We start from the raw sequence: 27,682 nt of genomic DNA, 5'->3' as shown, positions 1-27,682 counted from the left end.
AAGAGATGTCGCTCTAATCTTAAGAACATATGTCATTAACAGCGTTAACTGATAGCCTACTGAACATTTTCTGATTTCTAACTCCTTAATTTTTGCAGAGGATCTGCTACTGTATTGGGCTGAATTTAAATAATTTTGTTGATTAAAAACTGCTATTTTAAATCAAATAAATGGCTTGTAACCATGCATGTAGTTATTTTAGCCTATGTTTAGTATAATTGTTTTCAATATTTTATCCCCCCCCCCCCCCATACTTCACGCCTCATTTTCTATTAAATTCAGTTATAAGTCAAGAGGGAACTAGCAAACTACTCTTACTTTTTCTTTATATGGCAGAAAAAAAATAGTAAAAGTAGTAAACTTTTTTTTATTTTATTTTTATTAGAATTCAATTAACAAACATACAAACATCACAGTTCGTAAACAAATAGTACACATAAAAATAAAATAAATAAATAAATAATAATAAAAAATACAATATACAATACAAAAATACAAATACAAAACATAGAGCCATCAAATACACATTTAATATTAAAAAATAATACTAAAAACATATATATATATATAATAATTACATAAATATAAAGTTAAAACAGACTTACAAACTTTATTATTTGTAAATAAAAGTATTTTTCTATTTTTAATTGAAAAGTTTGGAATATATATCAATTGCTGACATAGCATGGTCTTGATTTTGAAAATTTAGCTTTATGAAATTCAGCTTTAATATTTACAATATTACATAAACTTCTATCTCTACAATCAAAATATGTAATAATCTGTTTCCCTTCAAGTGTTATTGAATGTTTTGTTTTAAATGCCAGATAACTTTCAACACTTTTCCAAAATGTCATGCAAAATGAAAAGTAGTAACGTTAGCTTACTGCACACCTGCCGTAGTGCGTCATGGCGTAAGCAGCAACTCCTCTATGCGCATGCAGAACAGCATGGTAAAGTTACTCCAGGACTGGCTGTTTACGCTAAGCATTCATTACGGGAGCACTGTTTCAAGATAAACAAAAATGTTCAGATGTAAACGCGGAAGAAACGTAGTTCATCTCTGAAGTTGCGCTTCGCTCTGGTATGTAAACAACAGACTCACCTGCACAGTGTGGATATGATATCTTATTGATGTCATTCACTGCATTTGTTGTCACTTTGGACGGTCAAAGAATACTTTGCTGCAGACATGACATGTAGCATATGTAAATAACAATAATGTTTCATAGAAATGTTTTAAAACAAGTTAAGGTGGAGTATTTATTAGTGCTACCAAAATACACTTTATTAGTTATTGCACACTTTTTTCAAGTTATGTTTACAAGAATGTTTAATGGCCTGTGCTATTTGTTGAAGATGTGGTACAGCTAGTCTCCAGGCAGTGTGTAATCCAGTAAACCGAAGATATACTGGGCTGTACCAGGAGCAGATTATATCCATTAATGCACACATATATTTCCCTCTTATAACGAAGTAAATCTTGAGAATGCTATTTCCAGTAAACCTAACCAGATTGGTTTATCCTCTTTCATTGAATTCCAACAAAACATCCCTTGTTTGTATGTAAGGATCCAACATATGGAATAAATAGAAAATGTTAGTTGTTCTGTTAGTGTACGTAACAGTCAACAACATGGACATTTGATTATATTTAGTAATCAAACTTATTTTTGTTTTTTTGTGTTTCCATAGTCTGTTAAGTATATTTTGTACTATAATAAAGGACATTTTGTGCTAATTATATGTATATTAGATGCACAAATTATTAATCAATTAGTAGTTATTTCAGGTCATATTTGTTATTCTGCAGTAAAAAACAAATAAAACGAAACATTTGTAACAAAAAAAATATTTCTAAATAATTAATCTCCTTTTCTCTTTTTCATCAATCATTTTCTTGGTTGTTATTCTCAGTTTTACTTTATGCCCTAAAGCCTTTGTTCATATCAGATATACGTGTGTGTTCATGGATCAGTGTGTGTCCGTTCGTGCGTGTTGTGTCGATGTGTCCATGTCCTCTCACTGCCAAGCAATTCAGCTGACACAATGCAGGTCTCATGTTTCAGATATCTGTCTGCAGTGACAGTGTAAGCTTCTCCTGGTTTGCAGGGTTTCTCCCCCTCTTCCTTTCCTTAATCAGATGGAATTTTGACATTATGTGGCAGACACACATGGTTTTGCTTGTTGTTGTGTGTCACTAAGCTATAACTCCTGCTTGCATCTGCAGAAACTGTAAAAACTATGCATTAAAGGGACAGTTTGTCTTATAAAAGGAAAAAAAAAATCAATCATGAGTTACGCACCCTCATGTCATTCCATACCCTTTTGACTTTCTTTTTTCCATGTAACACAAAATTATATATTTTAAAATAATATAAAGGTTTTGATTCATTCAAACCAGTTTATTCAAAAGATCCAAATTTTTTTCTTCGCTTTTCAGCCTCACTTTTTTCAGGTGGTGTATTGCAGATCTACATGAGACTGCTTACCTTTATCTTCAGTAGGGGGCAGTATATGAAAAGATAAATCATGTGAGGTTCATGATTGAAAGGTTTCCCTTACTTTTATCTGTTAACCACAAATAACCAAATGCAAAATATATATATATATATATTTTTTTTTTAAATCCAAGTGCCATAAATTTTAAATTGATACATGGAATAAAATTAGCAATTTGAACACAACCCTAAATGTACCAGTTTATTGTTGTTATTATAACAATTGAGATTATTAGCGGTGTCCTTGATGTAGTATAATACAGTTTCTCAGCTAAACATGTCTTAGGTGATATGTTTAATGTGCTCTTGTCTGTTTTTGCTTTTTCTAGTGTTTCCACGGCTGAGAAAGACATTTTAGTGTTGGTATCGTCTATAAAAAGCTGCCATGACTCAGAAAACACACTTCCACCTGAATCAACAAGGTAAGAATCAGCAACTCTGCAGTTTTCTTAAATTACATATAAATTATAATAAAATGGTTTTGACTTGCATGCTCCCAGTTTCTGAATGCAGGGGGATATCTTTATTTATATTTGGAAGTTTTTTCAGTGTAAAGGCATGTTTTTTTTTTTTTTTACTTTTAAATAGAAAAGTTTTTGAATGCTTGAGTTGATGAAAGAGAAAGGGAATAAAAAAGCAGTGGGAGGAGAGAAACAAAATAAGAGACTGAAGGCCTGGAAGCGGAGAGCAGAATGAGTAAGACAAGGGCAGAGAGGAGAAAGCGAACAAACTTTACTAGAACTTTTTTTCCTGTCTACAACATTTTCTTTTTGGTGAAAATTCTAATCTGCAGGTAAGAAAGTTAAGCCTTATTTTGTTTTGAAAGACATTTGCTGCTGAGTTTTTTTTTTTAGTAAAGAATGCATATTTTTATGGAGATCAGATACATTTTGAAAGCTGAGAATGTCACGACTTGAAATGTGCCTGCAATACTGTGAATATGAAGTATATGTATGTACTATTTTATTCTGAATTTCGAAATATTTTTCGTCTTTTTCTTTCCGTCTCAGTTTCATTCTGTGACTTTAAATAGTGTTTTTAGGCATGTTAGTTATAAACAGTCCACAGTCATAAATTTTCATGTTCTTGGCTTGGAAGTATATTTTTATCTTATTATTGAACAGTTTTACTCACAAAAAAGTAGACATTCACTTTATAAATATGAACTTTGAATATGAACTCTCCAATCTCCTCTACCAAAATAATTTGGTTTTCTTTGTTTAAACAGACTGGAGTGAGATCACTGCTGACACTTTTCAGAGTAGCCCATTCAGCATCGATACACCATACGGGTACCAGCTCGACTTAGACTTTGTTAAATACGTGGATGATATTGAGCGAAGTGACACCATTCGACGGCTGCATTTTAACAAGCGACCCGGAGCGGCAAACGCTGCCTCTGAGTCGCAACGCATCTTAAACCCCACACACTGGAATTCTTCAGAGTCTTTGTCCTCAGTGAGCAGTGATGAAGCCAAGAAAACGTCTCCGTCTTCATCCTCTTCCTCTTCTTCTGTCAACAGAAGAAGACCCCCACTTCCCCATTCCAAACCTAAATCCTCATGTCCAAGACCTGAGGTCCCTCAAGACCTAGTCACCTCTCAGAGGTATGTAGATGGGACGTCTGCCCCAGCCACACAACATCCTACCCCAACCAAACCAAATCCTCTAGTGGAAAAAACTTTGATGGAAACATGCAAACGTTTGGAACACGAGAAAGGCTCGTCGCAGCAAGGACCTCCAGAACCACAGCCACGGCGTAGACTGGCCAGTTTTGGTGGTCTTGGCTCTAGTGGTACCCTATCTCCGTATACAAGCTGGAGTGCCCTAAATCAAGGTGCTAAGATGACAGTCCTAGACCAGCCCCGACAAAGTTCCTTGTTATTGGGGAACACCCTTAAAATCAGCCCCTCAAGCTCTGGCCGAGCATCTCCAGTGAGCGGTGTGAGCCCACTCCACCTGCAGATGGTCAGGGATCAGATGGCAGCTGCTTTGCGAAGGTTAAAGGACCTGGAGGAACAAGTAAAGGCCATTCCTGTCCTACAGGTGAAGATTTCTGTTTTGCAGGAAGAAAAGAGACAACTGACCGCCTTGGTCAAGAGGCAAGATGAAGATCAAAAATCAGGCTCTATCATTGACAAAGATTTTAGCAGCAAACCAGCGATGGAGGGTTGGGAGCACGGTGCCATCTCTGGTCTGACGGATTTTCAACAGCTTAGTGTTGAAATGCAACTGCTTGAAAGGAAGATCCAAGATGCACGTCTTGAATCCTCTGCCTTCGAGACGAGAGATCAAAAATCTGTTGCAGTTGGAGATGACAGGTCCATTGATGAAGTTGATGTTATTCATCAACACAAATTAAACTTTTGTAAGGATTTTGCTGTTGGTGCAAAACCTGAGACTCAGTCAGTGGCTGTCAGTGTCACTGAGACTATGCTGGGGGTTGTATCCAACGAGGAAGCAGATACAGAGTTGCAACAGCAAACCATCCAACATTTAAGTGACCGGGTTCAGATACTGGAGGCTGAGCTTAAAGAAGCAATGCTCAAGGCAGAAATGGGCAAGCTAAGAAGTGAATTGCGGGAAGCAGAAGCAAGAAACCATGCTGACAAGAGTTCCTCCGCACAACCACAAGTGAACTGCGTCGCAACCCAGACCGGGTTGCGAACTCGCACCCTTGGGGTTGGAAACCACACCAACCATGTGCATTCTGCTGTTGGGGGAGGACTAGAGAAGATTTCCATTGCTGTTGGAGTCTCCTGCAAACCGGAAGTTAAGGTTGTTTCATCTGGCCCAGATACACCTATGGAAGATTGGGAAGTACGACAAAGAGTGACGCAAAAAGATCAATGTGTTGGAAGCAAACGTGCAGCAACACGAAATCAAGGTGTTGGGACAACAATGTACATGTGTGACACTGCCACAATTACTTTGGAGACAATTGAGAAGAAGAAGAACATTTCCCACAAAACGGTAGGCTGTGGTGACTGCACGGTCGACATGGATGTCATAGCTGTCAAATCGCTAATTTCCCAAGGAACTGTCACTGACCCAGTGCGAAGCATTGACTTTAGTGTAATGGCAATCCCACAGACTTTGTCACAGCGTACCAGCACAGCCTTTTGCACCGTCTCGCGCAGCACCAGCACTTTGCAGGCCTGTATCTCTGAAGCCAGCACCAACACAAAGCACACACTCACCAGGGAAAGACATACCAACACAGCACATACGATCACTCGATCTCTGGCGGTTGGGGATGGGAAGGTTTGCGACCGAATGGCTGCTGTTCAGATGCACTCTGTTGGAACCACAACATGCTTAGGTAGAGACACAAACACCTCTGCTGTCCCTAATGTGATAACACGAGATGTTGGTATCGGAATGGCAAATATCAATGAGAATATCCTCATTGGTCTCCATACACGAAACATTGCATGTGGTCCATCCCGTCTACCAGATCCGGTCAAGACACGGAGCATCGGCGTGGAAGTGGGGGACGGGAGGATACGCGACACGGAGGGCCAGATGTTTGTGCAGACTGAGCCTGGACTTGATCATTATATAGATCGCATGCAGAAATTACTTAAAGAACAACAGGACCTGTTAACCGACAGCCACCCTGGGTCAAAACATGGGGTCACTCTCCAGTCCCACGGTCACTTAGATGAACAAGTTAAAGGTAAGGATGTGTATATTTGTGTATCTACCTTTTAAAAGCATTTTTGGTCAAATTTAGATTTAGATGCTTTATGCTTTTTCTTTCTAATTTCCAGTCACTGCACAAAGCCAGTCATCAAATGAGACTTCAATGGTTAAACAGAAGAATCAAATGGAATTGCAGATGTCCGCTGCTCTTCATGGTTTGTATTTACATGTGTCAAAGGTACCTCAAGTTAGCAAGCAAAAGTATTTCATCCTGGTCGAAATGACTCCACCCGACAAAGAAGTGCATGTAAGATACAAAAATAAGCAGAAAAGAGGAGACTTTTTTCAGAGCAATCTTTCTGCTGTGGAATTTGAACAGGAGGTGAAAATAGCTCTCTCTCTCTCTCTCTCTCTCTCTCTCTCTCTCTCTCTCTCTCTCTCTCTCTCTCTCTCTCTCTCTCTCTCTCTCTCTCTCTCTCTCTCTCTCTCTCTCCCTCTCTCTCTCTCTCTCGCTCTCTCTCTCCCTCTCTCTCTCTTTCTCTCTCTCTCCCTCTCTCTCTCTCTCTGGTTTGTCTTTTGGCTGAATAAGCCCTACACTTAGAATATTTGGGCTGCTGTTGGTTTGTGGAATTCTCTAATGTCCTTTGGTATGTGGCAGACACAGACATGAATAACATCCACACTGGAAGCCTGCGCTGTGCATGGTTTCTGAAAGGCAGGAGTGCTTGTCTATCAGAAGTCCTTATTAAAGAAAAAATGAGTCTTTAGCAGGTGTTTTTGGTGTATACAGAAGTGTGTGTGTGCTTAGGTGATGTCATTACAAACCAGGGCCAGGGAATGTTTTCTGGGGTTTTCAAGCTTCTTCATGTCAAGGACCCGCAAATATGATGATTCCCTTCCACAGAGCTTCTTTTCTTAATATATATTAGTTCCAAAGAAGGGGGATGAACATCAACTCTATGCAAATTTGTTTTTATCCTTCATCCATTTCCTTCAGGCTCACCCAGTGATGACCGCTGTCTTAGGTCTATCATGAAAAGGAAAAGCACCACAGATAGTACGAACCCTACGACTGCATCGCTAGGGTAAATAAAAGTTTTCATTATTTATTAAATTACTAATAAATTCAGCTCAGTGTCGCATTGTTTTGTTGAGCTAGAGCTCTTTTACCAGATTGGTCTTTTTGAATAATATACTTTGCTATATGCATTGTACATTTAATTGTACATCTCTCTCTCTGTCTGTCAATATACAGTACACAGAGAGGTATTGTGGACCTCTTGTCTGAGAGTGGCGATTCTGAAAATGAAAAGAAAAAAAGAGAAAAGAGAGAGAAAGAGGGCAGCACCAAAGATAAAGTGAAGATTCCTAAAAGAAACGAAAGGTTCATGCTCATAATAACAAGTTTTGTTTTTTCAGTGCAAGATGAAACTGTTCAGCCAAAGTTATCATGGTACATTTGTTTTCTACTCTATAGGTATATATTTAGTGAGAAGATGCTTTCTGCCTGCCAAACTCTGGAGGTTCACCTTAATGGTAGCAAGGTCCTATCCAACAGAGAACTGGTGAGTTACAGAACAATAACTGAGATCTGTCTTTTAATGTCAGTTCTTTTACTGTTTCAGTGTATTTTTCTATACTCTGCATTTAGTAGAGGCTTTCTAAGAAGTGTCTGTAACATTTACAGCATATTGTATGAATGTGTTTTTTATGTCCTTTATTATCAGAGATGGATTCCAATACTTTGAATCACTATTGTTTAATAGGCTTGTTTCCATGGCTTTTGCTTTGTAATTATTCATTTCACCTACATTGTTAGTGGCTTCTATTTTTTCCAGTCGCTTTGTCACACACAACAACAACATGTGGGAATGAATTCTCAAGGTTCAAAAATATATAACTCAACAACAGGAAAGCAAAAGAAGGGCAAACCAAACTTAGTTTATGATGTATTGTGGCGCTGCATTTCACAGTCGGAAAAAAACTCAGTTGTTGATGTTTTCTATGTTTACTCAGTCTTCTCCTCCTCCCATAATTACCCACTGGCATATAGATCAGATTGTTCGGTACTCTGTGGGTTTTGGGAAGTTTCAAATTATAGCGTTGCTGTATTTTGTTTGTGTTAAAAGCCTGCTTGCGACGCCTGCATTCATTTATTTGGTGTCATTTTGTTCTTGGCATAGTATGTCTAGAAAGTGTCCATGTAGTTTACACGAATACTCTACCCAACTTCTTGATTTGTTTTTTCTGCATTTTATCTGTTTGTCTTTGCAAAAGCGCTCCTGTCTAAGCACAGTGCAGCAGGAGTGGTTCTGTGTGTCCAGTCAGAAGAGGGCATGTCCACAGATGGTGGAGGACTTCCTCTTCGCTTGCCGCCATGTCTCGCCAGATGTGCTGTGCTATGTGGCCAACATGGCTGACCAAAATGGCAACACAGCCCTTCACTACAGTGTGTCTCACTCTAATTTCAGCGTAGTAAAGATTCTACTTGCTGCAGGTACCCTGAAACCTATCCACCTTATTTTTCAGTGCAGAAGTAAGCTATTTCCTGTGAATGTTCGAGACTTCTGATTCATTAGCCGCTATAGTTAAATAACTAGAAGAATAACAAAGTGCACTAAAACTATTTGTGCTACAAACCAGTGAGTTTATAACCATGACAATATATTAAAATTATATGGTAAGAATTACCATTTTGCAATATCAAGCAGCATAACAAGCTGTTTTGAACAGCTACAAATAACTGGAAGCAGATGACACCGGAAGTCTGACACATTCAATTTACAAATGGCTGTGCTGCTGTTACATTAAAAATAAGGTGGGTTAACACATAATCCTTGATTAATCCAATGTAAAGTAGAACACCAGATTAAACTTCTCTGTTTGTTACTTCTCTATACCTTAATTTAGCTGTATTACTAATATGCTTGCAGGATCTGCATTGAATATTTCACAACCAAACATTACTCTATCGATCAAAAGTTTGTGGTCAGTATTTGTTTTTTTTTTTTTTTTTTGTTGTTTTTAATTGATTAAATTAATCAAAAGTGACAGTAAAGACAGCTTTCCATTACAGGAATAAATTAGTTTTTAACATATATTAAAATAGAACACAGTTATTGGTTACACTTTGTTTTAAGGTGTCTTTGTTACACTGTAATTATACATTTAAGTACCGAGTAATATTAAAGGCACAATATGTAATTTTCACCTCTTGAGGTTGCTTGTTCAAAACAAAGGCGTAGCTTGATGACGCCGTGACTGAGCGTGGAATTTTGGGAATTGTCGTCTTGACTCTTCTCCTCCACAGCCGACGGAAAGCAATCCAACGGATTCGGGCAGAAATCATGTTCATGGATGCTAATGTATTCAATATGAACGAGACCGCTGGAGCGAATGCTAATGAAAGACATCTGCGATACATGCCGGTTGAGTCCAGCGGAGCTGTTTTACATGGCTAAATAAATGAGTGTGTTGAAATTATGTTATAATGTTACTTTTTGCGTTAGCTTGGTGGCGGGTATAACAGACTTGTTGCACTGTAGTAATCTAGTTCGATATTAGAATGTCATATTAATAAAAACTGGATGACTTCTGTTGCTAAATGACTTGCAATTAATTTTAGAGAATGGAGAAAGCTCTTTCTGATTATGCTATGTTAGCCACTTGACAAAATAGTGTCTCTGAGGTAAAAACATGGTACTTGTGAGTCGTGGTAAATCAAGAAAACAACCTATTGATACAATAAGACTAACCGTGTTCAGCTATATAACAATGATTAGTTTTCTGTTCATAAATGTATCCAAACAGTTGCTCACCTGTCTAATAAAACGCATAACATAAAGCGTCTTTGGTGTTTCCATGGTTTCTACGGAAATCAAGGGTAGCGCGGATATGACATCATTGACAGGTGACACATGGTCTGTGTCCAGGTTAAAATAGCAGATTTCTCTGGATTTAAAATGTTGGAAACGTTTGGGATAATGTAAGTACACAAGTTAACAAAATATGTAACATTGTTCTAGTGATTTTGGGATATTTGAATCTAAAAACTTACATATTGTTACATATTGTGCCTGTAAGTAACTACATTGCATGGGTTATTTGCATGCAATTTGTAATAGTTATTACTATAGTAACTACATGTAACATATGTAACAATGACACTTTAAAATAAGGTGATACCCAGTTATTTTAAATTGTAATAATATTTCAGAATATTACTGTTCATACTGTATGTTTGAACAAATAAATGTTGTCTTGGTGAGAATAAGAGACTTCTTTAAAAAACATTTAAACATTGTACTGCCCCTCTGAATGGTTGTGGTTTGTTTAATATAAATGTTTATCCAAGATTTCAGAGACTAGACACAGAAAGAGTGTTAAATGCATCTGTTTCTTGAGCACAGTTTAAATAAACTATAAAGAGACACTCGATTGTTAAAAAAGGTTAAAATTATGGATCCTTTAATGTTTTGTGGACAAACTTAATTGGATTCCTTCTCATGCAGGAGTGTGTAATATTGATCATCAGAATAAGGCTGGCTATACTCCCATAATGCTTGCCTCCCTGGCTGCCGTGGAAGCAAAAGAAGACATGATGGTGGTGCGAGAACTCTTCAGCAGAGGCGATGTTAATGCCAAGGCCAGCCAGGTATCTGTCTCAGTTTATATGAGTATTTAAACTAAGAAAACTGTTTCTCCCTAAGAGTATTCTTTTGTGCTTACTGGCCTATTTTCTTCACAGGCTGGTCAGACCGCTCTCATGCTAGCAGTCAGTCATGGGCGTATTGATATGGTCCGGGCTCTACTGGCTGCGGGGGCAGAGGTCAACATCCAGGATGATGAGGGGTCAACCGCTCTGATGTGTGCTGGTGAACACGGCCATGCTGACATTGTCAAACTCTTACTGGCCCAGCCAGGCTGTGATGCCACACTGACTGACAATGTGAGTAACCTCATGGGCTATCTGACAGAAAAGATTGAATGTGTATTATTCTTCCCATTTGTGATTTAAATGTGTGTTCTTGTTTAAATGTGTCTATGACATTTGTGTCTGTGTGTTTGTTTGGTATGTTTTGTGTCTGTGTGCTGGTAGGATGAGAGCACTGCTCTGTCTATAGCTCTGGAGGCCGGACACAAAGACATTGCTATGCTCCTCTATGCCCATGTCAACTACTCAAAGGGCCAACCTAGGGTATGACTCTTTCTTATCTATGCCTGTACTCTCTCATAGCATTTCATTTTATGTTACCAATTAATTACTCAAATTAGCAGCACAACTGTTTTCATGCTCATCCACAGGGATCCCCTCGAAGCAAGACTCCACCCGCTTCACGCATAAGCTTTTCTGATTAATATGACATTTTCCCATGCGCTCTTCATCTATTCAAACATCCCCTCTGAACAACCTGTTCAATCATATGACTGAGATGAATATTACACATTATCTCTTCAAACAAATGTAATATTAAAGAGAGCCGTAGTTCTAAATATGCAGTGCACTAACTGTTGGCAGTTATCTTTCTCAAATATAAAAATGTTATGCAGTTTACTAATAAAAACCTATATTTTAAATTCAACTGTTATACTTAGGAAACTGCATGTCAGAACAGTTTTATGTCTTCATTTTAGGTAATATATAAATTGTATGCATTTTATGATACTGTATACAATTGATTTTACTTTTAAAAGCTTGATTTAATTTCTTGTAATATATATTACACTTGTTCTATGCATTTCAATATCTAAAATCTAGATTTTAGCAACTCTTTATAAAAATGAATTAAATGTAAATATCATGTTCATATATACGTAAATAAATATGTGCTTACATCACCACCTTGTGTTTATTTAAAAAATTGCATTACTTATCTTGTAGTATTTTAGATCTGAACAGTTATGCCATCTAATGACGAAAAGCTGAACTGCAGGTGAAAAATGTTGCATCTCTGAGGAACAAATTTGCCAAAAATATTATTATTGTTATTATTATTCATAATACAGTTGGAATAACATATGGGTCAAAAAAAAACAAAACAAAAAAAAAAACAGTGATCATTCGTGAATGAATTATTATTAGTATTATTCTTTTTTCAAATGAATCGGACAAACTGGTTAAGGACCTGAATCGTTTCGCGCTTCAGTCTAAATCATTCGGACAGCTCAATCACGGACTCAATTGTTTCTCACTCCGTGAGACGGACACTTTAACAATAACAGAGAACAATAAGAGCGCTGGATGAAGTGGATTTACCTACAATTATTAAAAAAACAAACCTGCAATATATTGTTTGGCATTGATGAAGAAGGTCTTCATCAAGTTCAACACCTGCATATGCGGTGAACGACAGCAGGTACCATAATATTACCATGTAAACATCTGTTTGTTACAGTCTATGCTGGTAATTAAACATTAGGGGAGAAAGGGGAGTGTTATAACAAGGGGTCAAAGTAGCGTGTTATAGCAGCAGATCTACAGGGGCTCAAATGTAAAGAGAAAAAGGTATATGAGCCATTCCACCGAATGGGTGACATTTATGTCCCCAGAACATCATATGTAAAAAATTGCATGAAAATTAACTCTAAAATACATTTTATTATTAAGCAAAATGTCCTGCATATTAAGCTAACTACAAATTATAAAATTTATAATTAAAAACATTAATAAAAACTACATATAACACAAAAAAATAGCATTTTCTGCATGTCCCCACTCTCTGTCTCTAAACTTTGCCATGAAATATAATGATTAAAATCCTTCAGAAATCTTAAGTTTTGGGGATTGTTGTATGACTTAATATCCAATGTATTTAAAATGTTTGTTTATTTTTATGAGAAAAAAATATTTTATCTAATATTTTAGATAAAATACACATTTTAGTCATGTCCCCGGGTTTTCACTCAGTCCTGTTACCCTAACACATCCCCCCCTCTGAAAAACTTGGAATATTCCACAAGACACATTTTCAACAGGAAATTGCATCATCTTGATCTTCTAAAGGCAATGGGAAGATCATAAGTTAGTCCTCTTATTTTAATTTCTGTATATTTGATGAAATTGTAACTATGACTGAGAAGGTCAATCTCAACATACTATCCTGTTACCTAAATAATTTCTTAGAATGTATTTGTTTATTTTAAAGATATTAACTTTTGTTAAGTTACTAGAATTTGCTCAGTGTCCTCATGCTATTAGCATGTATGCTATGTGGCCATATGTCATGTATTTGAGAACTTTTTGCTTAAAAACTCAATCCTGTTACTTTCAGTCCTGTTACTTATATGAAAAAATAACAGGAGTGAGTTAACGTAACAGGAGTGAGTAGAGTCCTCTGTTTTGATGATTTAATACTGTAAATTTTATTTCTCTTTCCACCTCCTTTGCTGTGAAGTACTACTAGCATATAGTACATCACTTCAACATAGAAATCTAATGCACACACAGTCATGTACACTCTCTCTCGTGCACACACATATGGACACTCATTCCTGTTACCTGTTCCTCATTCCTGTTATGAAATAGTTCATTCCTGTTACCAAGTGTTCATTCCTGTTACTATTATTTATTTATTTTCTAAAAAAATAAAGTTAAACCACTTTTTTTATCAGTTTTGTTTGGTCCATCATTTATACAATTGTTTAATAAATTAAATTATAAAAAAAAAATTATAAACTTGAGGCTTCGGTCTTCTTTAAAATGAAAAAATGGCTTTGTGTTTTTTATTAAAATACACTTTGCCTTAATATAGTGATTTTTTTTGTCACAAATATCAGTTATTTGAACATATAACCAACAATATCTTTAAAATAAACACTTTCTTGTGGGGAAAACAAAGGAATAATTGACATGCTTTTAAACATGCTTTTTAAATGTCACATGAGTTTCGGTAACAGGACTGTGAAAACATGCATCCATCTTCTGCTTAGAAACCTTGTAAAAAATTAAATAAAGTAGCCTGAGATTGACCAATACACATTTTGAATAGGTAAATATTTGAGTATTAGATTCAGTGTTGAAAAAAATCAAAAAATTAAGTTTAATTTTTAAGAGTTACAACAAGCAAATGTCACCCATTCGGTGGAATGGCCCATATATAGGCCTATATATTGTGTAGCCTACCGGTCAAAGTAAGTATTGGTACCGGTCAATGTTTGGACACATTACTATTTTTAATGCTTTTGAAAGAAGTATCTTTTGCTCATCAAGCATACATTTATTTGATTAATACATAAAAAAACTGTAATATTGTGATATATTATTATTTAAAATTATGATTTTCTTTCTTTTTACCTTTAATACTTTTTTCAGGATTCTTTGATGAATAAAAACTTTTAAAAAAAGAACAGCGTTTATTTAAAATATAAATATTTTGTATCAATATATATATATATATATACTGTTCAAAAGTTTGGGGTAATTTTCTTTTTCTTTTCTTTTTTGAAAGAAATGAATAGGCTAATTATATTCAGCAAGGATGTGCTAAATTGATAAAAAGTGATTGTAAAGACTTAAAGAATAATTTCCATTTGAATTAAATTATGTTCTTTTACATTTTTTATTCAACAATGAATCCTGAAAAAAGTATCACAGGTTCCAATATATATATATATATATATATATATAGATATATATTGAGCAGCATAACTGTTTATAACATTGATAATAAATCAGCATATTAGAATGATTTTTGAAGGATCATGTGACACTGAAAACTGGAGTAATGGCTGATGAAAATTCAGCTTTGCATCACAGAAATAAATTATATTGTAAAGTATATTAAAAAAAGAAAACCATTATTTTACATTGTAATTTTTTTTTCTGTAGGCTATTTTTGATCAAATAAATGCAGACTTTATGAGCATACTTCTTTAAAAACTTTTTTTTTTTAAATAGTAATGTCTCCAGATTTTTTGACCGGTACTGTAGGCCTACATACTATTATATATATAGGCCTACTATTGCTGCATAATTACCAAAAATAGTAATATAATAAAGTAATTTTATGTCACCAATCACCATTCCACTTCACATTGTCCAATGAAATTTGAACTTATGTCAGAAGACGTTTGGTCGGTGTAGCTATTAGCCTATACATGACAAACAGGCATCAATTTAAAATGTGATACGTTGATTTTTAATCCAATCGACACACTTTGATTAATGCAGAAACAGAAAAAAAAAACGTTGTAAAAATTGGTTTATTTTTCCTACCGTCGAGCCATATGTAGGCTACTCACTGAAACCACATTTTTTGGCTCGAGAGCATTGGGTTCCAACTTACCGAGCAGACTGTGAAAGAACTAGCTGCTACGTTTACACTAGTGCGTTTTCGTTTTAAAACGCATAACTTTTGCTACGGTTACGCCTGCCGTGTTTAAAACAAAGTTCTCAGGTCACCAAAACGCCGTTGTCGTGTAAATAAACGTCCAAAACGCATTAAAAGTTTTCTGTTTTCAATTGAAAACGCTGTTGTGTAAGCGGCCCCAAAGTTAATAACCAATGATTACAACGGAAATGAATCGTTTAAAACAGTGGCGGCTGGTGCTAAAATTTTTTGGGGGGGCACAACAAACTGAATTTTTAATTCAGGACTGAATGTAGGCTTATTGTTAAATAACAATTTAACAGTGATAATAATGTAGCTATCATAAGCCTAAAGTTTAGCTAAAACTTCAGCCGGTAGGGTTGGGAAATAGCCAATTGCCAAATAAATCTGAATTTTTGGGCTAAATGGCATAAATGGTATAATCTGAGTATTTAATTATTATTTTTCTATTTGAATAAAAAAAAACCTGTATTTTTTTTTTTAATATTTAATATCCTGATCGATATTGTCCTACAAACAATGTTTATATTGAAGGTTATAAAAACAAACATAGTGCAACCTTGCTGTCTATCTGCAGTCTATCCAAAAAAGGGGTCAAATGAATCACATTACATTCTAACATTGCAACATTACAATCTAAAAACAAAATAATGTTTTTTAAAGAAGTAGTTAAATTTTCTAAACCAAAAAAAAAAAAAGCTAATATCATAAAAATACACAGGTAGGTTTGAAATTATCTAGCACATTTATGTTCACCAACAACAACAACAAATATTCAACAACAAATGTTTTAGCTAAATATATTTATAATTTAGTGCTAATGTATATTAGTCAGAATAATTGCGCTCAGACTATTCTATTGCGCTCCGTCTGTTCGGCGCGCATGCACGCGGGGGCGCTCGTTCACGGAAGTATAGCTTGCAGAAAGCTCGCCCACTCATGACGGCAAACTGGACTTTCTAACATTTACAGATGGAGAATATGTCCGTGAAATGTAAGTTATGCACTGAGGAAATTATTGGATGTCACTTCAGCTTATGGCTAAATACTAATAGAGGTACATTTGTTTCCACCAATCGCTGCACAAGTTTAAGGTTACGTATGATGACGAAAGCACGTTAGTGCGAGCCCTCCCGGAACCCATAGAGAATGCATTGCAGTGCCTGCAGTTCGAAAAAAAAAATCTTTGAATGTAAGTCTATGGGAAGACTCTGGGCGATTCTCAGCCAGAGTGAAATCGCCCAAAAAGAGGCGGTACTCCACAGAACGTGACTCGGCGCTGATTGGACTATATCCAGAGGCAGAACAACAGTGAGTGACTGCTAGCGTAACTCTGTGGTTGAATGAGATAGTGATAGAAAGTCCCTTTCACACTTAGGTGGTGCGTCGCCCGATCGCCCTAATGAAGAAACCGCCGCTGGTTTAAAAACGTACTTAAGCTGGACAATGACTTTCTTCTGCTGCTGTAGCCCACAGCCAAAACAATAAGTTGCATTCATTTCCTATTATCACTGTAGCATGCTTTTGAAGCATCTGAATTGTTAAAAGCGCTAGCCTATAAATGAAGGTGACTTGACTTGACTATAATGAAAATGAAAATAAAAAATGTAGATCGAAGAACAGGACATGTGACTTTTGAAAACACACCTGGCCTTCTTAGCACAGCCGGTGATGAGCTAATTTTACCAGCCTCTGCTAGTGTCTGCTCACAGGGGAGCAGCTCCCACACCAGACACTGATACAGTTGCTTAGAATGCTTTTTATAGAAACTGGTCTGGATGTGAATGTGAACCTATGCCATTAGACTGATCTACTCTTTTTAACCCCGCATACCACATCTTTGGAGAGGTTAATCGCAAACCGAACTTTACCTATATAGATAGATAGATAGATAGATAGATAGATAGATAGATAGATAGATAGATAGATAGATAGATAGATAGATAGATAGATAGATAGATAGATAGATAGATGGTAGCTTGAAGGATTAATTCCCCATTCATTGTAACTGCATTCTCCAGTACATTTTTCAAAACAAATTATTTTGTGCTCCACAGAAAAAAAAGTCTTACAGGTTTGAAACCACATGAGGTGAGTAACTGATGAAAGATTTTTTTTATTCATTATTGTGTGAACTAATCTTTCAGATGAAATCCTATGTGATATTAATGCGTTCTGCTGCATAATGACAGTCTGCACCCATTTTTTAGGTTAGACAATCATGTTTGCAATTGTTAACATGATAAAAGAGATTTTTTCACAAAATGAAGGCCACTTTTCTTTAAGAATAAGGAGAGCATAACAAATGATATTCAATGCTTGTTATGTAGAATCAGTTCAGCTGTACTGAAAGGGAAAATAGATGGCTGTCAGATAAAAGACAGCAAACAATATCTTGTGGTGAGAAATGAATTTAGAAGGCTGCATTAATTGAGGTTAGGTTAGAAGATTACTTTTTTGTCTTTTGTGTGACATGACGTCTTACATGCATGTTTTTGTGTCGGAGTACAGACGCAGGATACATCACTTATATACTGTAGATGCATGCATGTAATTACATTAACTTCATTGCATCTCTTATTTTAGGTCATTTTAGTGGATTTTAGCTCATTTTTATGTAGCTCAGTGGCTCATTGTGTTTGAGAATGTTCAGCTCAGTGTGTCTGTACGACAAAGTGTGTGTCTGTGTTTTGTGATGAAATGCTATAGCATTACAGCTCAGTGCGGTCTGCAGCCAGTAAAACGTGGTGTTGCCATAGTAACCGCCTGAGATGTTTTACCGAAATGCCCTTGTCGACCTGATAGCAAAACATGCATATGAAATGTAAAATTATGACAGCATGTAATCATACCACAGCACACTAATGATCTGCTCTTCCATGGTCAAACAGCATTTAAATACTTCTCAGAAGCTTGTCAGATATTTGATTACATGTGATAAACTTATTTGATTAATTAAACAATGGCTTCTATAATGAAACTGTTGCCATGGCAAATATACATGAACAATGTTGCATCTTAAAACTGCATCTTATTTTAAACGGACACTTGAGAGGCACATTTCATTCATGAAAATGATGGAGAATAGTAAAAGCAGGAATATGACTCCATACAGGGATCTCCGATGGCAGATGGCAATGTCACCTCATAGGAAAGGTTGGCAATTTTTTTAAACTGAACTTTCATAATAAATTTAAAATCAGTTTACAAAATAGCACATGACATTATGTAGAGTGGATATTACTTACTATTATAACCTATACTTGTAAAAAGTTTATTTGCGGTTATACTATACTGTTAAGATTCATTTCTAGTAGAAATATGCAAAACACGTGATCAGTTTTTTTTATTGGTGTATGTGACCCTGACACAAATTTATCAGCTTTATCTCAAGGTCTGTTTTGTCTTTTTCAATTATCTACTGCTTATTATTTATTTAGTTATTAATAAACAGACTTGAGTGAATAAAAATGCATAACATCTCCTTTCAGCACATTTTCACACCCGTCCCAATTCAGGCACAGCATTACACCTCTCAGGTCTGACATCAACCGATCATATTTGACCAAGAATAGAATTCTATATATGACACTGCTGACCCCCTACAATAATACAGCATACAAATAATTAAGTGTAGGGCATGACTTTGAGCTCAATGTGAAGCTAATTTATAAGTTAAATGTCTCAATTCTCAATGGGAAGCAGACAGAAACTTTTATGTTTTAGACTATCTGGTAATATTTATAGCCCCAAATGATTTCACCAGAATCTCTATGCTCTTTTATGTTTTAAAAGCTACCAGACGCAGATACAAACATGCCATTAGCCAGTGTGTGTGTGTGTGTGTGTGTGTGTGTGTGTGTGTGTGTGTGTGTGTGTGTGTGTGTGTGTGTTTGAGAGTGTGTGCAACACAATATTAACTACCCTGGAATCCTCACAAGATGTCAGAAAAGCTTGCAAAAAACCATCTGCATACAGCATAAAAATGGAGCCCGGTTCTTTTAACAGAGGGGCGTTTAAAAAAGACTGAACAAGAGCATAAAAGAAAGGGAGAGGGGAAAAGGAAAAAAGGAAAAGAAACCAGATTGCGACAGTCGATATTAAAACATGCAGTGAGTGAGAGAGAAAAGGAGAGAGAGAGCGGGGGGAGAGAGAGAGGAAAACGAGCTGCAGGCCTTTCCACGGGGACAAACTAACAGAAAGGCTTCTCGCAGTTCTGCTTTCTCTCTCTCTCTTTCTTTCTGCTCTCTCTCTCTCTCCCTCTCTCTCAACATCCTAACGGCAATTGATTTGTGTATGAAAAGCTGGGCGCTTTTCGCCCCCCTTTTGGGCTGTGCGTTTTGAGTGATCAGCTGATGAAGAGACTGGCTGCGCGCTGCAATGCTGGTTTGCTAATTCTCTCTCCTCCAGACTGGAGCCAGCCTGGAGACCACAGTCAGGTAAATCGCCCTCTTGCTTTCTCTCTCTCACTCACTCTCTCACCCTCTCTCTCTCTCCTTCTCACTTGCTCTCTCTCCTGCATAGAGCACACAATCACACCAGGCTTCAGCACATGGGCACACAGACAGAAAGTGAGAGAGAGAATGTGTGTGTGTGTGTGTAGGTGTGATCTGTGTCTGCTGAAGGAAAACATTGCCCTGACAAATCGGTTGTGTGCGTCCTGACACCTCTTTTTTTCTTTCTAGAGGTTATGGGAACAGGCTTGTGTAGTGTAACAAGGTTTTTTTTTTTTTTTTGCATGTTGCACCAAATAGAGACTTTTCTGAATGTGCTTTTTGCAAACACCCTGCATGTTTTGTGTGCAGCGGTTCAGTTGTGCGCCTGTGCATGCAAGCGTGTGTGTGTGTGCATTCTGCATTCCATTATTATGCTGTTGATTATTAGGCCTCCTTCCTTCCACATGGTCCCCTGGGGTACGTGTGAATAAATGCTTTCCGTGTGTTTCTCTGCGCTCTCGCGCTTTCACATTTCTCTTACGCCCGTGTTGAGGATGTTTGCATGAAATGCTCGCGTACTGTGAGGGGCTGTTCTCTCACTTTAGTACATTTGCGTATTGTTTTGTCTGCTTTCTTTGCATTTTAAGTATTTGAGAGCGTTCTGTGTGCGTGTGTGTTTGATGTAGACATCAATGGATGGCGCTGCCCGCATAGCGTCATACTCAGAATTCATATTTTCATCCCTCTCATATGCTCTCTGCGCCAGCACTTGCTACGGCAGGAATATCACTACACTTTAATTGCCTTTGTGTAAAACACAGACTCGGCAGCGCGCGCGCACGCACGCACACACACACACAGTGAATTATGCTTTTGCTTATTCTCACACGTGAGGCGTGTGCATGTTCATAAGCGGCGGCGTGGAGCCTCGTCTCGTGTTTACTGGAACACGTTCACTGGACGCTGTGTATGGTGAAGTGATGTCAGGCGGAGATGGGCATTGTCGTACACCTCAATCATTTCATTCACAATGGGAGTGAAGTTCAGTGTACCAGCATCTCTTGCCTCCCCCAAAACCCGTGTGCTGTACAGAACTCGTAATATATTGCTAACTAAGTGATGCTTTATCAAATTTAAAAGGAGGTTAGAGGGGACTGAAGATTGAAGGCATCTTGCCTGGTGAGACGTACAGCCAAGATAATGATGATCTGTGTCAATTTGGACCTGGAAGTGGTCGGATGAAAGGCCAGAAAGTTTAATTTAAACTGATTAGTTATTTAATGTGAACTATCTTGGTTTGATTATTATTCACTCTTAAAAATAAAGATTATTTTATTCACAGCTGTGGTTCAGTGATGAAGCTTTTAACATTGAACCTTTCCATTACACAAAAGGTTATTTAGATTATTAACATGTTCTGAAAACTTTTTTGGTTAACCAAAAATAGTTAATCTATGGTATTCGCTGCAAATATAAATAAATAAAAAACAAAAATCCCCTTTGGAAACTATTTTTAAGAGTGTTTAAAATGCACCAATGCAAATATCCTAACTCCTGCAAACTTCTACATGTTCATAGTGCATGAATTGCCAGAAAATCTTTCAACTGTGTTATTAGTGGCAATCCATGGCATAATGTTGATGGCACAAAGCTAACCAAACACGGAATTAAAATGAACTTCTGCCATGATTATTAATCCCTCCATATGTCTTAAGAATATACTGTAACTGTAGTTGCAAATTCACATGCGCCATGCATTTAATAAAAATTTGCACAATAATGTCCCTTACATGCATTATATCCTCTATTTTAGAAATCATGTCCTAAACTGTAACTCAGTAGCTATTTACTTTGCATTTGTTAATGCATTAGGTACCATGAATGAACAGCCATTTTATTTATTAATTTTGGTTCATTTATACATAATTTATACATCTTTATTAAATGTATTATGGAAGAACATGAATTTACAATGAACAGTAAGTTAACAGTCACCTAGATTATTAAATCCACTAATTATTCATTATTAGTTCATACTTATAAAGTTAACCTTATCTAAAAGAAAATTTAACCAAAAATCACTTCTCTTTTTTTGTTAACTGGCTAACATTAAGCAGGTTATTGAAGAGAACCAAGACAATTCTTAGTTAAAGGTATTATTTTATTTTTGATCTTAGAATGTGCATAGTGAGGATACTTTTCAGTTCTAGTTCATGTCCAAATCCCTATTTCTGTCACACCCAGTAGTGCTCATCAGTGTTCCCATGGATCATGTCTTCTCCTCAGTCTCAGGCTATCCAAAACGGAGTGTCTGAGGTTATGGAGGAGGAAAGCAACTTGAAGAAACGAAAAAGCGATCAACAAGGCAACCAGGGCTCTGAGACTGGTCAGGAGGTGGTGGAGAAAGTAAAAAAGCGACGGGGCCGCCCTCCTGCCGAGAAGCTGCCCCCCAACCCTCCCAAGCTCACAAAACAGATGAACACCATCGTAGACATGGTCATCAACTACAAGGACACGTCAGTACTTAAACACACAGACTTAATCGGTTGTTCTGTTTTTATTTCATGACAAATAAATCATGACGCTACAACTTGACGATAATGCGTTGATGCGTACGATGATGCGTAACAGGTCTTTTTTTGTGCCTTTTCTTGAATACACCTCCGTTATACAGGTTGGGCCGACAGATCAGTAAAGGTTTTGTCCAGCTGCCGTCAAGAAAAGAGGTGCCAGAGTATTACGAGCTCATCCGCAAGCCAGTCGACTTCAGGAGGATCAGGGTGAACTTGAATCGTTACCAATTACACAAATCTCACCTTCTGCTTCCATCACTCCCTTTTCCACCAGACCATTCTTCACTTTTTCCCATTCTCATCTCCACACTGACACCTCTTTCAGATTAAGAAACACATTGATTTTGCTTCTGTCACACAGGTTGTGTGTTTTTGCTGATTGGGTTTTAGAGTGATATGCAGGAGGCAGAATTTTTACAGGTTCGATAAAAAATAAAATAATAATTTGTCATTACTTTAAATGTTCCGTAGGTGTTTGCATTGAAATGGATAAAGCAGGAAATTTATGAATGACTTTTGTTTCTGTCTTCTGCTCTCTTAAACTAATTCCTTTGAATTGATCCTGGTTTTGTTTAAATGCAGGAGAGAGTGCGTAATCACAAATACAGGAGCATTGCAGACCTGGAAAAGGATATCATGCAGATGTGTCACAACGCTCAGACGTTTAATCTGGAAGGATCTCAGGTGTGCCTGAAGAACATGTTCTTGGGTCATTCAACCTTTAAAAATACTTTCTAAAAACATTTCAAAATCTTTAGAATTTTCTCTGCATTGCAATAGTATTTATACCCTGAAATGTTCTCACTTGATTAAAAATACCACATTGGTATTTTCATGTAGCAGAAGTTTACACAGATGTATTATTTACTGTATCTATGACCTTTTGACCTATCTATGTTCCAAACCTGTATACATTTCTTTGTTCTGTTGAACACAAAGAAAGATATTTTAAAGAATGTGGGAACAGTTGACTTCCATAGTATTTTTTTTTCAATGGAAGTCAATGGTGCCCCAAAGTGGCCTGGTTACAAACTTTCTTTAAAATATCTTCCTTTGTGTTCAACAGAACAAAGAAATGTATACAGGTTTGGAATAACTTGAAGGGGAGTAAATGATGACAGAATTTTTGGGTGAACTATCGCTTTAACACTTTTTTAGCTGTCAATATTCACATTAAACATTAAAACAATTACTTTAGCAGTTAACAGGTGTGATAAATGGGTCTGAATATTTTTGCAAGGCAAAAAACTGTTTCTATCAGTGAATATAGCGGATGAATTGTATCGAGATCGTTAAATGTCTCTCTATATCTTAGATCTTTGAAGACTCCATTGTTTTGAAGTCTGTTTTTGAAAGTGCAAGACAGCGAATAGTGGAACTCAGTGAGGAAGACAATGATGCTGTCGGAAGCAGTGAAGCAATTGGTGGCCATCATTTTAATCTAGAGGGTAATTCAAAACGCATGCTTTGCCTTGTCCAGATTGAGATAAAATGCTTATTAAAATATGTTGAATTCTGACGGGTGCAAATAGATGATAATCAGTGCAAACCAAAAAAACATAAATGCTTGAAATAGTCTCTCTTTACGACTCTGAATCAAAATCACTCAAATTATTAAAGGAACCGTATGCAAGATTGTGGCCAAAACTGGTACTGCAATCACTTTCAAATGACTGTAGAGCGGTGTATCCCCTCCCCCTCCCCCTGACTCGAGGTTGCCAGATAGGCTGCAGGATCCAGCAGGAACGTTTCTAGCTGCAGCTGTGGGAACTAGAGCAGAGCTGGCAACCCGGATGCCGAAACACTACTGACTTTGTGATTGGTAGATAGGTGGAGGGTGGAGCATCAGGCCAAAACACAACATGACAACATCAACATCAGTTGAGGGCTGCAACTTCACTTTTTAAATGACAATTAGAGTTCTCAACGGGCCTGAAAATTACAACCCGACCCGACCCGTGGCTTTTAAAGCCCGGACCCGATGTAACCCGACACATAAACATGAATTATCTGCCCGAACCCGGCCCGCGGCCCGATGCCGCGTCGGATTTTTTTTTCTCTCATACACGTATTATCATGACCAGCAGATGGGAATTCAAATCAACCTTTAATGTTCACGCCTTTTAACAATACAAACAACTGAAACAATAAACTTTAAATATATAAATAGGCTGTAGTAGCGACGGTGAATTCACCTGCGGCAAGTTTACTTCTCACCAACTCCATCATCTTCTCCAGGCTAAAGGCGTGCACGCAGCGGCGTCAGGTCTGCCCCCGCCCCTCTCCATGATGCACGTTACACGCAGCAGCCAGACTTTCTTTACGGTGAACAGCAGCGATGATTAATAAATGTTTGTTTTTTGTTTTTTTACTGAGCGGAAAAGATTAAGCCCGAGGTCCGACCCGACCCGAGTCATTTGATTATATTTTCGACCCGAACCCGCGGGTCCCGTCGGGTTTGTCGGGCCGACCCGACCCGTTGAGAACTCTAATGACAATATCCTGGCCGGACTACTGTTGTCAGTGATATAAGTATTTGAAATGAACATGATTTCTTAATGTCTAGTGACATATCAGGGCCATTTTATGATTAATTGAAATACATTTCTTACATATGGTTCCTTTAAGGATAAAGTGTTTAAGGTATCATGTAAGTAAAAATGTTTTTGTCTTAAATGCTTCTGTTTCAGAGACGTCAAATCCCAAGCTGGACAAAAAAAAGGAGAAAAATAAAACCAATCCTAGTAATTCCAGCCCAAAGGAGATGGTCACAAACAGTGATGAAGACATTGGCCAAGAATGTGAGAATAACACAAGAGGACTATTGAATTAGACCCCAAATGACAGCCTCATATATTGTATGCCATTTTAAGAACATTGTGTGGCCATTTCAGTCCAATTTTCCTTGATGTTTCGCTCAAGGATTTGCTCCAAATTTGATCTCTCATTATATTGGTTGCTTTCAACACCTTTATAAAACCCTTTTTATTCTAAAAACAACATTAGTATTGCAGTGCTTCTGCAGTGATGCATTTAAAATTGGCATTGTTTTCATGCATTTATATAATGTAAATAAATCATAAACCCAAAATAGATAAATCATGATAAAAAAACATTCTTTTTCCCCCCAAGGATGGGAAATGGTGGTATGATATTGTATGATCATTAAAAAAAAAAAAAAAAACATTCAATCTTTTAAGATGCGATAAGCTGTGCTAAATTTGCAAGCTATTATGTCTCTGTTTCAGAGAATTTTTAATCTGTGGTTTTTGTGACTATGAGAACTTGGTCATCATCTCTTTGTACGTTTCCCTTTCTTTCATTACCTGTCAACATCTTTGAGAAAAAAAAAGTTACGATTTTTTTTATCCAGCAGCTCTTTATCTCTCTTAAGTTTTCACAGGATCGTAACTATCTGTACATAGAGGACCTTGGGGCATAATGGCAATGTATTCTTTGGTGACAGATCAGATACTGCCCTCAAAGAGAGGCACCTATTGATGATAAACGCTTGTGTGTTCAGTTTATGATGGATGGCAGAGTTGTGTGTTTGTGGACAGATTCTGACATGAAAATGTATGTGGTTTATATGATGTTAAAGGGCAAAAAGGTTTGAGACATCATCTTGAAATAAACATTTTTATGAAACCACAGGCCTAACGAGGTTCAATTTCTTCTCTTGCTTTGTCGGTAATCAAAAGCTGTTTTACGGCAGACTTCGGATTCTTCAAAGCAGGTTTTATAAACTGTGAACTTTAAGCAGTACAACAATACGCTACGAGTTCCTGTTAGTAATCTGGCTTTCTAACAGTTTTTCTCGATTGCTAACACACTATAACTGATTCAGTTGGCACAGTTTCCCAAACCATTCATTCAGTTCTCAAAACAAAGACACATTTCTCAAAAGGTTTAATTCATTTCAACTGTTTTCACACACATTTCTTGATTTCTGCAAAAATCTACACAACATACCCTCCTTTTCCACAGATATAACCATGATCTCATTCATAAAGCACAAACATAACTCAAGCATCACAATGTGAACTCAAATAGCATACATTTAACCATGAGTAAACATTATAGCAAAACTGATGACACACATAGAGAAGCTCAGGATAATATAGGGCCAAAGGTGATTGTGCTTTAGAAGATGAATCCTAAAAAGAGAGAACTGAAAGAATCATCAGCGGGTTTTATACTAATTACACATGCAGTATAATTACAGTAAATTTTACTATTCTACAGTAAACTGAAGGGTTTCACTTTATTTTGATGGCCCCTTTAACACATTTTTGTTGACTACGTTGCACCATGTCTACTAACTAGACTGGTATAGGGTTAGGGTTAGAATAAATTGACATATAGTTGCAAAGTTACTTATAGTTAGTAGAATGTCTGTTGAGGGAGCATCACAATAAAGAGTTAGCAGATATTAAGCAGCCAGTCTACTAATACTCTTCAAAAGGGACCAATAAAATAAAGTGTTACCAACTGGAACACGTTCTACACCCTCAAACTCGTGATTGTCAAAATGTATTTGTAGCCAATTTTTTATTTCATTTTTACATGGACTGTATTAGTAAAATAAAAAATATTAATGTATTAAATTAATTTAAGAATGCATCAGTGACAGTAATGATAAATAATATATGTATGATCATCATTATTATTAATCATTATTGATGCAAACTATACATTATATTGTTAAGGTTTTTTTATAAATTGATAATTTTATTCAGCATAAAAGATAGGAAAATAATAAAAAATTGATTAATAATATTAAGTTCTCATAACAGTCTCTCCTATAAAACTAAATTGAGAATTGAGTTTGTCACTTGGTTGTAAATCTCACTCAGAGCATATGTCAATATAGCATTTGTATAAGGCATCTAACTGTATTGCCTTTATTTTATGTGTAATCTTCACTTTTGATGCAAACACTCTTTGTATTCTCATCTGGCAGTTAATGCACTTCAAATGGTTTCAGTGCTGATTTGGTTACTGATTTGAAGCTGACAAGCACAGAAGATGGCCCTCACATATTTTAAGCACAGTCCAGGACAGATATTGGTTATTAACACAGGACTATTTTTTTTTGTTTTTCGGTGCAATGGCCAGAAACGGTGCATGGTTATTGTGATACATAATGGGAAACACTGACAGTTTTGTAAAAAATATTTTTTCTCTGTGACACTTCA

The 27,682-nt window shown here is 36.7% G+C and overlaps 2 protein-coding genes across 4 annotated transcripts; both read left to right on the top strand.

The window, feature by feature from the left end:
* The first annotated feature begins 892 nt into the window (after positions 1–892).
* On the top strand, positions 893–11,986 carry kank1b (KN motif and ankyrin repeat domains 1b). Of its 2 annotated transcripts, XM_081366217.1 has the most exons (12): positions 893–1,084; positions 2,831–2,923; positions 3,730–6,180; positions 6,275–6,361; positions 7,144–7,231; positions 7,402–7,530; positions 7,624–7,711; positions 8,424–8,643; positions 10,658–10,800; positions 10,894–11,094; positions 11,245–11,343; positions 11,451–11,986. In XM_081366217.1, the coding sequence occupies exons 2-12, from the start codon at positions 2,887–2,889 to the stop codon at positions 11,502–11,504; spliced, it is 3,597 nt and encodes a 1,198-aa protein (XP_081222343.1). In that variant the 5' UTR covers positions 893–1,084; positions 2,831–2,886; the 3' UTR covers positions 11,505–11,986. The 2 variants fall into 2 exon arrangements, with proteins under 2 accessions (XP_081222343.1, XP_081222344.1); XM_081366218.1 differs by lacking the exons at positions 893–1,084; positions 2,831–2,923 and adding an exon at positions 3,170–3,294.
* A 7,465-nt stretch (positions 11,987–19,451) lies between these two features.
* On the top strand, positions 19,452–26,136 carry LOC308690562 (putative global transcription activator SNF2L2). Of its 2 annotated transcripts, none has more exons than XM_081365108.1 (6): positions 19,452–19,914; positions 22,198–22,427; positions 22,586–22,691; positions 23,067–23,168; positions 23,800–23,932; positions 25,175–26,136. In XM_081365108.1, the coding sequence occupies exons 1-6, from the start codon at positions 19,831–19,833 to the stop codon at positions 25,315–25,317; spliced, it is 798 nt and encodes a 265-aa protein (XP_081221234.1). In that variant the 5' UTR covers positions 19,452–19,830; the 3' UTR covers positions 25,318–26,136. The 2 variants fall into 2 exon arrangements, with proteins under 2 accessions (XP_081221234.1, XP_081221235.1); XM_081365109.1 differs by lacking the exon at positions 19,452–19,914 and adding an exon at positions 20,277–20,388.
* The last annotated feature ends 1,546 nt before the right edge of the window (positions 26,137–27,682 follow it).

The sequence above is a fragment of the Scardinius erythrophthalmus genome (assembly GCF_964197995.2).
Source record: "Scardinius erythrophthalmus genome assembly, chromosome: 5".
Lineage (NCBI taxonomy): Eukaryota > Metazoa > Chordata > Actinopteri > Cypriniformes > Leuciscidae > Scardinius > Scardinius erythrophthalmus.
Note: the sequence above shows the minus strand (reverse complement) of the source record. Positions and strands in the feature narration are given on the sequence as shown.